The sequence below is a fragment of the Micromesistius poutassou genome (genome assembly GCF_964030765.1).
Source record: "Micromesistius poutassou genome assembly, chromosome: 14".
NCBI classification, from domain to species: Eukaryota; Metazoa; Chordata; class Actinopteri; order Gadiformes; family Gadidae; genus Micromesistius; species Micromesistius poutassou.
This window is the reverse complement of record NC_140284.1, coordinates 17,407,701-17,421,929: the sequence shown is the minus strand read 5'-3', so window position 1 is coordinate 17,421,929 and position 14,229 is coordinate 17,407,701. Positions and strand designations below refer to the sequence as shown.

Sequence of the window (14,229 nt, the reverse complement as noted above, 5' to 3'; positions counted from 1 at the left end):
GGGGCTCCGCCGCGACCCTTCACCTTTTGTCCACTCCTCGTGTTATTGCTTTCCGGAACAGAACAGCTACACACGCTACAGCAGACCCAGACGGGGGTTTGCTGGGAGAGCATTTTGAGCCGCTCAGTTTCACAAAACCTCCCATTTAAAAAAAAAAAAGAGGAGGAGCAGACAGAGAAGTACAGAGAAGTACGACATATAGGCGGAGTCATCGAATGTGGTAAGCACAGGGATACTGCAAAACAACTCCCGGCCGTGAAATACACTTTAAAAATAATAATAAATAACAGCGGGTTGGCGTGTGAGATCCCAGAATGCGTCCCCCAGCGTTTCCCTCCCCAGTCTGAAAGCTGTTCAAACGATTAATCAGATAAGCAGAAACGAGACGGTTCACTGCTAAAGCACCAGGCATCGTTGCCTTCCAGTTTCATTCAGAACAATCTGTCTGCGTCTCGCCGGCCGTCTGGAACGAGCGAGAGTGTACGAGTTTACAAAGCTGTTGGGTGTCTCGTGACTCCAGCCCCCAGATGGACACACACACACACACACACACACACACACACACACACACACACACACACACACACACACACACACACACACACACACACACACACACACACACACACACACACACACACACACACACGTTTGTGGTACAGACATCGGCAGGTCTGTATTTCCATGACCTCAGGCAGAGTGGTGGACACAGACAAAACAAAGTGAACAGAGGAAAGATGGAAGCGGGGAGAAATGATGGAGTGAGAGAGGTGGGAGGGGAAGGGGGGCGTCCAAAGTAATTCTTTGTCATTCTTTGCAACTTTTTGAGTCTTTGAGTTTCATTGTTGGAGAAAAAAAAAAGAAGAGACTTAAAGACGAGTTTACACAGGACAGGTTTATGTTGTGGAAATTGTTTTGGTTGTTTAATTATTTTATCGATTTTCAATTTGCAGGTCAACTGCTCCGGACACACCCGGCCATAACGTCTGCGGTTACCAACCCGCTGGTGGCTCCTCCTTCCACGGTGATCGGCCAATGAAAGCCTTGACCCAGCGGTGTCTCCACTCTTTCTCAGCTCTGCCGCAGCTATGTGCATTGAGAGCTTCTAAAGTCTGACCCCACGTCCCAGTGAGTGAGTGAGTGAGTGAGTGAGTGAGTGAGTGAGTATGCTGTTGTGGCCATGCCCCACAAACTGATGTATAGAATATAAATTATATAAAAGGTACTAATATAAATTAAATAAGGTACTCACAGTTACTAATAACTCCTCCCAGTGGATCCCCTTTGAAGTCAAACTCGATGTCCATGTATTTCCCCTTTGGAGAGAAAAAGTGAAAAACCAACCACCATTATCAAACTGAATGTAAATTAAATAAAAAACATTTTAAAAACACAATGAGGTCCCAGTACAGCGTTGACATTTTACACAGACAAAATAAGATAATAAGGACCGATGGGACTGCACAGTCAGTCAGGACGGTGCTTTCAAGGCCTTTAATGTCATGAGGCTGTGACTTCACCGGCAAAAATCACAGCAGAACAAAAACACCTCGGCCACACGTGGGCCCTCGAAGACCCAATTAAAAGATCCACTTGCACACAAAAAAGCAGATAAGAGTCGGTCTCAAGGAGATGGCGCCGTAATCGCGAAACAGCAGCCACTCACACCGTTTCCTCAGAAGTAATTGGCTTCTGTGGAGGAAATGTTTTTTTTTTTCTATCTAGTCCTATTCATAAAGCAGTAAGACAAACTATTGGAAGCCTTGTCTGCCTTTCCGATGCGGATCTCGGGAGCCCAAACAGTGAGTCCTGTGTCTCAAACACTAACTTTTTACCACCCTCTTTATTCCCCCCCGTCCTACTGTGGTATTTATAAAACAGACAGCTGCAGCGCACCGCTGTGGCCAACGGCGTCCTTTGGCCAAAAACCCCAAAACACAGAAAAAACATTCATATCCAATTCATGACAGAGGAAGTGACAACCTTCAAAGAAGCTTCCGGGCCTTTTTCTGAACGTCGAAGAGGCCGTGGTGACGGAAAAGCATCTGGTGCGGCGTGAGGTGCCCATCTGCCCTTCCCTCCAAGGTTACCCAGATATAAGCTGATGAAGGACCCTAATCCGTAATGCTCCCTGTTATGGCTGCATGTAAGCCCCGAGCTGTGACGACACGCTCAGAGCTCTTGGTGCCATTTCAGAAGGACAAGCGTGCTTCTCATTTTTAAGGACGGAAAAAAAAAAAACATGGAAAAAATACCCGGCTGTGGTTGTAAAGTAACATTATTGGCACTTTAGACCGCTACTTGCTTAATGACTCGCCATTATATCAATGATTAAAACAGCATTGGAAAGTCTTTGGTTATAGTTAGGGCCTTTTATAGCCTCGGTAACAGTTAAAAAGTGACATTTTTACGAGACATTAAAAACCCCGCCAGCCTTTTGGAAAAAAAAAAAGTGTTTGTTTCCTCGTTTCGGTTTCGTGCAGCCGCATCACGCGCTAGCTTTCAGTTTGACACGCTGTAAAACGGGGACGCAGTGACCGACGTGTGCGTCGTCGTCCGGCACCGGACGCCTGAACCCGGTCTGCAGTGCAGTGAGCAACAACAGGGGCCACAGGGGCCACGCAAAGGACTTCAGGGCGCAGTTGAATCCCCCGTGACCTCCCCCCCAACCCCCCCCTCCCCCCTTCAAACAACTAGCTGCCAAGATTGCCGGCACACTAGCAAAGACGCCGGCCAGCTTGTGCACAAACGCCAATATTATCAAGGCCCGTAGCAGAGGGAGACAGTGGCTGCTCTGTGCGGAGGACAGAGGCTGGAGTCATACCGTGTTGGAAATCTGAGATGAGCATAAAACGGACAGAAAATGAAAACAGGAGACCAAGAATAGCTCCCTGAAACGCTGTAATGCGCTGCCAATGAAGTGATTGGGTTGCCGAGGCACCAAACGCCTGCAGTGGGGTCTGTTTGACAGGCCTTGCACACACAACCGATACGACCACGAGTCGTGATTGTTGCAGAATAATGTTTTTAATGAACATATGAACGTGGCGATAGTCCAAGAGTCCTCCTCCAGCTCAAAAAGCTGACAGAGAGAAGCAGTAACTGAGCGGTAACAGAGTGAACGGTTCAACCGTGGTCGGTCCGGATGAAGAAGAGTCAGAGCCCTGGTTTAATCCTCCACAAATGCAGCCTAATTTGAAAATGGTGCAGACACTCAATTGAATGGAACACCACACACACACACACACACACACACACAATACTCACAAATCTGGAGGAGTTGTCGTTCCTCACAGTTTTCGCATTTCCAAAGGCTGAAAATGAAGGGGGGGGGGGGGGGGCAGAGGATTAACTGCAATGTTAAGCAAACAAACCAGTCAGACTAATTTGACCGCAATGCAAAAGCCATTCCAGAGCCCAAGACCTAATAATACTTGATCCCAAACCATGAGGTGCATCACCCCAAATAGCCTTCAATCCCATGCAGGCTGGATCGTAAAGCCATTTGTATTGATGAAGCCTCATAATTCGGGTTGGATTAAGCAAAGTGCTTTGGTTTACCGGCTTAGGGAAAGGACAGAATACAGCCGCTGATGTGGCCACATGAAGGCCAAGTTGTTGCATCCACACAATAGAAAAGGTGCTGTCATGGTGTAACAAAGACTTTTGGCCAAGGTCTGTGTTGAACTAGACCAAAGTTTTCCCATGCAGGCGCTCGCTTGTGTGCTTCAGCGGGGAATGTTCTCTTGTCAGACCTTTTCTTTCTCGTCACTCCCCCATCCAGCCCGTGTCTTTAACATGGAAACTTTGTTAGCGCACCGCTGTATGAACTACTATGAGTTACTGCTGATACCATTTGTGCAATAAAGCTGCTATTCAGCCCAAAGAGTAGAACACAATACTATCTACGTTTCGTAAAAGTCCAATGACCTTTGAATGTTAGTTTTTAACACCTTGATAATGGTCAAGTCAAGTTTATTTGTATAGCCCCTCATCTCATTGACAGTCTCAATGAGATGGCTTTACAGGCCAATTATTTATGACACCCGGCCAACCCTAGCACCCCGAGGGCAAGAAAAAACTCCCTTAATTAACAAGGAAGAAATCTGCAGAAGGAACACACAGTTGGTGATCCCTCCTTCCAGGAATGCTCAGAGTGCAATGGGGGCCGTCATTAACATACATAGATGTAATACTAGCCCACATCTTTTTATATAATGTAGGGAAAGTTATTGTCCATGGTGCCGCGGCACTGGCCATAATATAATCACGTTAAATAGCTATGAGAACAGTCAGGAGGCTAAAGAGGGGAAGGCATTAACCCTGTTAAAACAAAAATCATGAAGATAAGACACACACTTAGAGCGGACGGATTGTGCGCTCGCTAAGACAAAGCGGCGTTGGTCCGGTCCGCTCCGTTCTGCGAGCGGAGGTGATCTCCGGGCTCTCCCGTTCCCCGCTTTACGAGCCATTACAGAGGCCACGGCTAAACTCTTGCAGATGTGCCGGAGTTCTGCCTGTGGCTCGGCCCTTGGCACACAGCTCTGTCGTTCATGGGCATTTCCTGTCTACTCGCCCCCCCCCCCCACCTCCCCGCAATTAAAAACACAGCTGTCCGCGTGCCAGCGCCGGGCGGAGCGGGGCCGCGGGCCGGGCCTCCCTACATGTGTGGCCAAGCACGCTGGGGAGAGACGCATGGCGTTGGGATCAAAGGGCCCGGTGTGGAGGACAGGATGAAGATGTTGCATAATCGTTTTTTTCCTATAAATAATGAAACATTTTCCAAGTCTGATCAATGGTGTGATTTGCCCTCTGTAAAGCCGAGAACAACCTTAGGGCGGCTGACGTTTTGGGTTTCTTGATCAACCTTGTTTCTGATTGATTGATTGGCATTTTAGTTTCGAACATGGAAAAGAAAATTAGAAAATGATGTTACACAAAATAGAAAGCATAATTAGATACATGAATGACACTGTTTTGAGTAACATGTTCGAAAAGGCGTGGGAAGAAGTTGACACTTATTTAATCCCACCCCTTCACCGTAACTCATTGTAATTAAGCTTCCTTAGTCATAATAATAATTATTATTATTAATATTTTCAATCATTATTATTATTTCTTATATATTTTACATTTTGAACGCATCCAAATATATACTTTTCTACAAATAAAATGTATTACTTATATGTTCATATCAAATATATACCATCATTTCTAAATAAAACTGTTTCTGGCTTGCTACCCGCCAGTGCGCTCGGCCACGTGGTCACGGGGTGCAGCGTCAACAGAGCTGTTGCTCGGGGAAGTTTAGCTTCTTCCCCAGACCCCGCGGTACCGTGCCAGCCCACCAACACGGCCAGACGGATCATCACTCACCCTCCAGCACAGGGTTGGACTGCAGCAGCTGTTCTTTAACCTTGTTCACCTCCTGGCCCTTCCCACACACCGCCGCCACATAGGACATCACCAGCTTACTGGCCTCTGGGAAGCAACACACACACACACACACACACACACACACACATTTACATTAGCACAACCGTCTCCCCGAAAGTTCCCCTTACATCATGGCCCCAGAGCCCCATTTGGTGCAGGGCGGGGAGGGCTGGACTTGTCTGGAGTGCAGAACGGGGGGAAGAGGCCCCGCACTTTCACACGGTCACACCGACGCCCTGCCTGTTTGCTTAGATGGGGATCATTATTACGTCAGATCTTCATCATCATCGTTAATATGATGAAAGTTCAATGGGAACCAACATAACCCTAAACAGATGTGATGACCAGGGTTGCGTTCACCTCAAGACAATTTGATTGCAGATATTAAGCAAACACATTAGCTTTATATCTCTAATTTAACGCCAAGCACAATGAGCATAAAAATGTCCACTCCTTACATAAACTGTAAATGTTCACCGCCAAGCAATACAGTTTAATCTGTGCGTCACGACGCATTTATGGACCACCGTTTCATTCGGCTTGTTCAAAACCCAGGAGTGAGCAGGGGCCAAAACCACGGCCCACCGACGTCAGCGGCGGGAGGTTCTGAGAGCTTTTGATTACGAGATGACACCGCGTCGCCGGGGACATCTTGCACTGTCTGGAGCAAATGAACATGATTCATAAGGAGCGTCTGCCAACGTCTGGGGTTATCTGTCCGTCGCACGCGTCACCGTCAAAACCAGACGCATGATGACACTGGTGCCAGGCCGAGCTGGGAGCAGTGGGGGGGGGGGGGGGGGGGGGGGGGGGGTGGGGGGAACTCGCACGACAGTAGCTGTGGGCGGGGACCACCGATGGGCATCAGCAGCCAGACATGTCCGGACACACTTCACATTCTTCACAGCCTGACGACGATAAGGCAACCAAAACGGCCACGATAAAAGACCAGATCAGATGTCGGGTCTTACAAAAAGGGTAGAAAAGGAAAAAAAGACATTGTACCTCGTTCTTCCAGGGAGGAATTTGTCATATCAGGCAGGACTTTGAAAAGTTAAAAAAAATAAAGATTTATCTCACTTTGCCATCTGTCTAAGGCGAGGGGATTTTACAACACTCGCCGAAGGCTATGCGGGCATCTCCCGATAACATTTTTGGTCCAAACTCCACCGTCCTAATCAGTGGGATCTTAAACCTCACGCAGAGAGAACGCTACCCAACCCGAACAGCGAGGCTGGTGACCTACAGAGGAGCAGGCGGGCAGTCTTTGGCTGTCCCACATGATGGAGAAGATTACCCACAATCCAAGCGGGTCTACTTTATGGAGCAAAGTTATTAAAGCTTTAATGAAAAACTGAAATGTTCTGCACCACTTTTAATCTGAACTCATGTTGGGTCACTTGTAATATTTGTTGTTCATTTCAGAAAAAAAACGCAATGATGTGCTTGGTAAAAGGCTCATCTGACCAGCCCGTATCAACAGCATCTGCTGTCTCACAGATAAGCAGGTTCCCCGAGTCAGCCTCCATGTTCTGTTTATCATCCTTTATTTTGGTTTACCAACTCTGGTGATATAAAGGCCAGCCACCGATGACGTTTTACACAGGGCCATATGGGAGTAACACAGATCAAAATTGTGATTGTTTTTATTCAGCTTGAAAAAGTTTCAGTCTGACTCTCTAGTCTAGACAAGCAGAGGGTATAAGTTTAATACAGCATGATCATGGGAAAATTTTTTAGACGCATAGATACATATAATTCTTCCAATCTCAAAAGGGAAAAAAAAACATGGTGTACATTTATCTTCTCTCGCTCTTGTTCCTGTAAAACCTATTATAGTTTAATAATAAATTGTCAAACCGCAAGAGGATATTCTGCTGTGTGGCACAATAGTCTGGCACAATAAACCTAAACTTGCTTTAACTTGGAAAGGCTTCACCTACTGGAATGTGAGTGATCTTGCCAGGATAAGACACTGGTAAGCTGGGTGACCGAGTGTCATGCAGTAGGAACCACGCCCCTTGAGTCATACGTTTGGAAGTGATACTAATAGACACAACATGTCTATAAATGGTGGCGCCACATAGAGAAGACACTGTATACAGAGTGACTTGAGTTGTATCATCGCTTCCACATAGAGAGACACTATTGTGCGTTTTCTTTTTAGCATTTCAGCAACAAATACACCAATAAAAACAATAAAGTATAGAGTGTACCGACAAGGATGTCCTCTGCAATCCAAGATATCTATCCTTCTTCGAACAATGTTTATAGTTGTTGTGCAATGGGGGGGGGGGGAAACCCTGTTTTAGTTGTGAAAGTGGTCGTTTTGGGTACAAACACGAACCGGTATCTTGGTGGCCTCAAGGCGAAAACATGGCATAATCTCAGTCCTTGCAGCGACCAATTTCCTTATCAAACAGTGGTGTGGAAGCCATGGCTCTCTGCGGGCCTCACGTAGCTTTGAACATGCAGCTGTTCGCTAGAACAAAAAAAAGAGGCCGGTGGCAAATTCAAGGCCTCCGGGGAGCCATTAGCTAGTTGGTTTGTTCATCTCCTTGGGTCCGTTATTGTAAAACACAACATACAAAAAACGTTCCCCCCCCCCCCCCCCCCCCCCCCCCCCCAAAAAAAACCAAAGAACCAGGGAACATTTATGGCGGAACAGCAGTGTGTGGTGGTACGGGCGAGGCGAGCGCCAGACTTACCAGTCTTCCCAGCACCACTCTCCCCGGTGATGAGTATGCACTGGTCCTTGTCCTGGTCCCTAAGCGAGCGGTAGGCCTCATCTGCCAGAGCGTAGCTGCAACCCACAAGAGCATTCTGTAAGTATACACACTGTCACTAGAGTTTCTAGGCAACAGGGAGGGCAAACAATCAGTTATGTCACATTGATGAACAAGGCTGGAGTGAAAGCTAATTATTAATTATGTTGTACCGTCATACGTATTCAGGAGCTTTGATGAGCTCTATTAGATTAGCGTTTTACTTAATAGTTTCTCCTATTATTGACGGTGTGTGTGTGTGTGTGTGTGTGTGTGTGTGTGTGTGTGTGTGTGTGTGTGTGTGTGTGTGTGTGTGTGTGTGTGTGTGTGTGTGTGTGTGTGTGTGTGTGTCATGTCATCCATTGTCACACACACATTCCAGCAAAGTCACACAATGGGGAAAGTGGGACAATTGGACCACCCGCTAAACATGAACCATTGGTTATTGTGTTGCCCTTCATGGGAACCATGCACGCTGGTTGTTGGGAACCTGGGTCTCTGGTGTCACATCCCTATGGCAATATCCTCACACAATCGTCCCGGGAACCAGCTAGTATGATGCTGCAAGATGATGCTAAGAGATGACGCTACAAAATGATGCAATTGTACAACTCCCTTTGGCAGCCAAGTAGTCTGCTCAGAAGCTACTGAAGCCTTGTTCCAGCTTTCTTTGCAAAGAGCCCACAAGACTTCAAACTGGGCTGCGAGGTCTGCCTTTTTCCCCCCTCGTCTGTGCTTTTTTTGCGACTTCATTCTCAGGAATTCTTTCCAAAGCCACGACTAATAATAGCTGTGATTGTTGGGAAATGTAAGCATGTAGTTTCGATTTCTCCCTCCCAAGTCCTGACAGAACTCAAATCCTGTCCTCTGTCGAGGAGCCGGTGATGGGTATAGACGGGGATAAGTGGGATTTGGCAACTCCCGAAGGACCCCCTGTCAGAAGGGTCGCTGTCAATTCTGGACGGGGCTGTCCATACTGGCAGAGCATCACACAGAGGCGAGGTTTCAGGAGAAGTAGGTCAAGCGCTCAGATGAAAAACTTCTACCACACAAAAAAAGTCCCTCTGAATGTGTCGTTGGGCATAATCAAAGGAAAAGCAACAAGGAATTGGGAAACATTAGCAAGGTAATCAGTAAGGTCTTATCTAGGGCTACAGTGGGGTCTTAAGGAATCACAAGAGCTGAAATCATCAATCAAGTCGGGGATGTGATAACGTACAACGGCATCAAATCTTTTTCATCATTTGTCAAATCGAAGGTGTACTGCAACAGTGTTCCAAGTAAATGTCATTCATTAAGGGATAAGCATCCCTAAGGCATCGTACACTGAGACAATGCTTCATGCTTTTCCGACTCAGAGAGGGACTTTCAATCATATTTACATGAGCTCGAGTTGACAAGACGAACCAATTGAGGGGGAGGTTTACAGCATCATTGTGAAAGTGAAAACAAAACGGTGAGCAGCCGGTGATACTGGCTACCGATAAGTAGCAAGGTCTTGGGATGGATAGCCTTCCAAATTTGTGAATTTATGAGCTATGGTTAGAGGGATGGATGAAGCATATAGTACATCAAAAGAAGGCTGAATGTTCATTGACCGCCATTGAGAAGTTGCTGATTGTTGCCGAGAAATATTAAGGACACGGGGAGGCCAAAGATGGAAGGCCCCGGTGAATGCCTTCATCATGCAGAACTGAGGAAATCAGGCCACAACGCCATCTCCTTTTAACCAAATGTATCAAGCCCAATCACACACAGCCACCAGCCGAGACCAGCTTTAGCCCCTTCTCTAACCAAGCTCTTACCCCCGTCCCTCTAACCCCTGCTTTTGTGTTTCACCGACAGGCTGTGGGGGTGGGACCATCACGTAATCACTGAAAAGTGCCTGGCAGCACAGCAGATGTCTGCTTTGTGCGGCAGCCTTGTCGTCACAATGAGCAAACACCACGCAGACACATTATCCTGCCCTCAGAGAGCGGCTGGGGCCTGCGTGGATAAGGCAGGGCGAATGGGGTAAGGGGCAGGGCTTTGGAGTAGGCGGTCCCCCCCCTTCTCCATCGGTGAGCCGCTATTGGCCGCACGGCACTTTGGCATGTCACAGCCAGAAGGCCGTCCTCCCTCCACCCCCCCCAGAAAAAAGACCATGCATAAAACAGCAGCAGAGAGCAGGTCTTATGAATATGCATGGTCTACATTAGAATGGGAATCGACCAGCAAGCTGCCGGCGTGTGCATTGGGAGGGCCCAGTGCAGGCAGGGGGTGTCCTAATCGGCAGCCCAACGTCGGCAAGACGAAATACAATTAAAAGAAGGGGGTAACGAAGCATAAAGGAAGCGTTTTGTGTGTGCGTGCAGTACAGCACCGGGCAGCTAGCGTGACTGGCGGGAGCAGGGGAGGGGTAGGGACGCCGCGCCGTAGACCTTGAAAACCCAGTGGGCTGAGTAGCAATTTGTACGTTAAAGTAATGACAAAGCACGGAGGCAATCGGGAGCAACAAAGAGCTACACCTTACCGCCGGCCTTTCATTGAACAGAACTGCATGTGCTGGGGGGGGGGGGGTGGGGGCGGGGGGGGGGGTGAAACCTGGGGCCGCGGGTGAGGAGTGGCTCCTGGCGGCCGCCCTTCGTGCCAGCCGACGGGCTGTAATTTGGCTCGCTTGTGGCAGCGAAGCCACACACGCCGGGGCCATGAGGTAGGCGGCAGAAAACAAGCCCCCGTCGGGCCCCTCCCCCCTCCCCCCCCCGGGGGCCCCAGCTGGGAGCGGAGGAGCAGAGCAGAGGCTCGGCGTAGGGCCACGGTAGGGCGGAGTCACCACCACCGCAGCCTGAAGGCTTGATTTATAGGCCTTAATGAAGTAATAACGTACGGAGGGGAACGGAGCCCGGCTATTAGGGGCCGCTGAGACTCGCCGGGCGAGTTAGGCAGAAGAGAGAGAGCAGAACCGTGACGGACGACACTCTTTGCCATCTTACATGAAAAAAATTGGAAGGCTTTTTTTTCCTCAAACTAAATATACTGTATATCTAACCGGTCTGCTGGTGTAAAGTGGGGCTAAGGGGGGGGGGAGCTGTGGTTTGTACAGTAGCTGGTGATCTCATTGTTAAGAGGTCGCTTCTTCGGGGGCTTCAGGAAGTCCGGCTGGAATGCAGATCCTGCAGCCCAGGAAGAAACTCTTTCCTGGGGCTGGAGGGCCAGGTGGCAAGGGGAGGCGGAGCTCAGTGTTGGCTAGACACCACACAGACTCTGTGTCACACAAAGTGTTTGAAAAGACATTACTTTAAAAAGGGATAACTCTGTGTTCATTCAATCATCTTGGTGGTCGATTTGTGGAGTCAAACTGTATCGTCAGGATCAGCCAGCACAACGTCACATCAGACTACAACAGAGTGCTTCAAAACACATTTGATTTACATACGCACGTCAAGAACCACAAACAAACAAAACACACACACACGCACACACACGAGAAGAATAGGAGAATATGGTTTGGACATACGGCGTCCATCTGTGGCAGTCCGGCTATAAAAACTCAGGGAGGGGAACCTCGTCAGCAAACGGGACAGGAAAACTATAAATAATCAGGCAGCGCAGCATCACATAAACCATTACAGTCAGACGTGGACTCCCAACAAAACACAGGGCAGCTTTTGTTTGTCTTTCAGCAAAACAGACCGGGCAAAGTACCTGTGGCCCATAAGCCATCTCCAATAAAGAGTGCTGCTTAAATGCTTATTTAGCCCCCCACAGCGCGCCCCCCCCCCCCTCTTCAGCTGACCCCCGTATGACTCAGAAGGGGTTCAGGGCTTTAGTCTAGTTCAGTGCTCAGTAATTTTGTGTTCTGTGGCCGGGGAGAGCACACTTAGAAGTTTCTGGGTCTGATTCTTGAAAAGACAGAAGGAGAGAAAACAGGGAGGGGGCTGAGGAAACCCATCTCTTGAGAGAAACAGGTTTTTGACCAGTGGACAAAGCAGAGTTTCTTCTATAAACGTGCAAACGCGTGCGTCTGACACACACACAGCAGAGCTGCAGATATAAAGAGGCCATCCGTCCGACTGCCCACCTCCGCTTAGCGCTGGTCACAGCCCTTTAGAAAATAAAGACGAGGCTTCAAGGCTTCAAGAGTTGGTTGAATGGCGCCATCATTTTGTTTTGCCGTTGCCAGAAAACTGAAAACTGAAGAAAACTGCCCAAAAAACGACAGAGAACCGATGCTATTCACAGCACAGTTGCCCCAGGGCTAGTGGATAGCGTGACCAGCCCCCCTGGGACCCTCCAGTCACACGGATGCACAGCATACAGCAGTAAAAGGTCTTGAAAGCAGAGCTCGGGGATTCAACATGCACTTGCCCCCTTTTGGTCACCTTAAACTTCAGTCTCCAATACTAGGCTACAGAGTGAAGCGGAAAATAGCGCAATTTACAAGTGCCAGGTCCATTTATATGCCTTGTGTAATAAAGAGTTGCATGCACTTTAGATAACCTACTACACAGGACTAAATGAATGTCAGAATCCAGCACACAAGAAAGAAAATCAGAAAATAATGGATCTGCTGAAATATTCCGGTAATACTAGACCCAAGGGACTTGGTATTTTAGCTATATGGGAATGTCTCATCTGAGTGGACAAGTGACCAAAGATAGAGTTTAAAGCCTCCAAATAGAGGGTTTTATAGAGAGGGAATACTCACACACCTACCCAAGAACCCAGATCTCCTTCCTTTTAGAACTATACAGTAGATTATAGAGATAGAATACCAGGTCAATTGAACATACAATGGTGCATTATATTGCTCGGACAGGAAGACACTCAATATTTGAGTAGCCTTCGTCAGTCAGAAGGATGTCTACAGCTACAACTAGACACACAGCCATTAAGAGGGTCTTTGTAGGACAGAGTCTCTGGACATCTTGGGAGGAAGCAGTGGCCTCGGGACGACCCGGCACCAATTACTACACAGTCCAGACCGACAACAAGAGGCTCTGTCAGTCTAGATGCTGAAGCCATTATGGGTACGACAAGCAATACCGGATTGCCTGTTGTACTAATAAAGGATGTGGGGCTTCCCCTCACATCCAGTTTCCCTAGCATATCACGAGCATTTCCCAAACCCACTGGTAAGGTAAAGCAAGAAATAACCAGGCACATTGTTTCCTTCACCTGAAGTGACATGAAACAATGAGAAACCTTCGGGAAAGAACAATCTGTGGTAAGAAAACGAATTGCAATCCCGATTTCGGATTGGCTCAAAATGGTTTTGGTGATGTGACCAAATGAGTTCAAATCTTTGCTATATGCACTTTGCCATCATCACCTTAAGATCAGAAAAAGCAACAGGATTTTTTTGTGTGTTTCCATACCATAACGCCATTTGAAGAAAGTTTAAAACTACCACATAGGTAAGTTACCGTCCAAGTCATGGTAAATACTTTAAGGAATGTTACGACAAAGCAAACACAGGGAAGGAAAATTACTGTATGAATAGACTCATTGGCAACAGCAGTTTCTTTTCCAGACTGTGTCAAATCAAAAATCGGATTATCGTCTGAAGACTGTATTTAAACCCTTTGTACCTCTAATGTAATTTATAGTACACAATTAACAATCCATTTGACCTTTCCACCAACACCAAAATTAATCTTTGGCTTCATCATTTTACTGTCCCTTCTGAGAAGTTTGCAAACAGTTAAGACCTTGGTTCTCAGCTATGGATCTTCCATTAGATATTGGCTTGGTTAATATTTTACCCAACATCTAATAATGTTGTCAATATCTTCCCGTTAGGGCCATGTCACATGGTTATGTAAGCTGTGTACACAGATAGAGGCTGCCAGCTTTTGTTCAGGCTTTGAATGGAGGAGGTTTTACATAGATGCCAGGCGATCCTGGCAACAATAGAGAATCCATAAACCATCCCCTTAAGATCACAAATATCAACCAAACAATGGAGGCCAGGCCCAAGGATAATTACCGTTCCGTATTTAACAACGGGGCGACACACAGTACGGTGAAAACAACTGCGTATTTGTAT

General features: G+C 47.5%; 1 protein-coding gene across 3 annotated transcripts in view; it reads right to left on the bottom strand.

Annotated features, from left to right (window-relative positions):
• myo1b (myosin IB) overlaps positions 1–14,229 on the bottom strand; it is a 55,825-nt gene that overhangs the window by 25,479 nt on the left and 16,117 nt on the right. For all 3 annotated transcript variants that reach the window (XM_084478611.1, XM_084478609.1, XM_084478610.1), the window contains exons 4-7: positions 8,145–8,239; positions 5,377–5,481; positions 3,268–3,314; positions 1,253–1,316 (exon numbers count right to left, since the gene is read on the bottom strand). In XM_084478611.1, the coding sequence (XP_084334737.1) occupies positions 1,253–1,316; positions 3,268–3,314; positions 5,377–5,481; positions 8,145–8,239 (311 nt within the window). The remainder of the gene's footprint in view (positions 1–1,252; positions 1,317–3,267; positions 3,315–5,376; positions 5,482–8,144; positions 8,240–14,229) is intronic.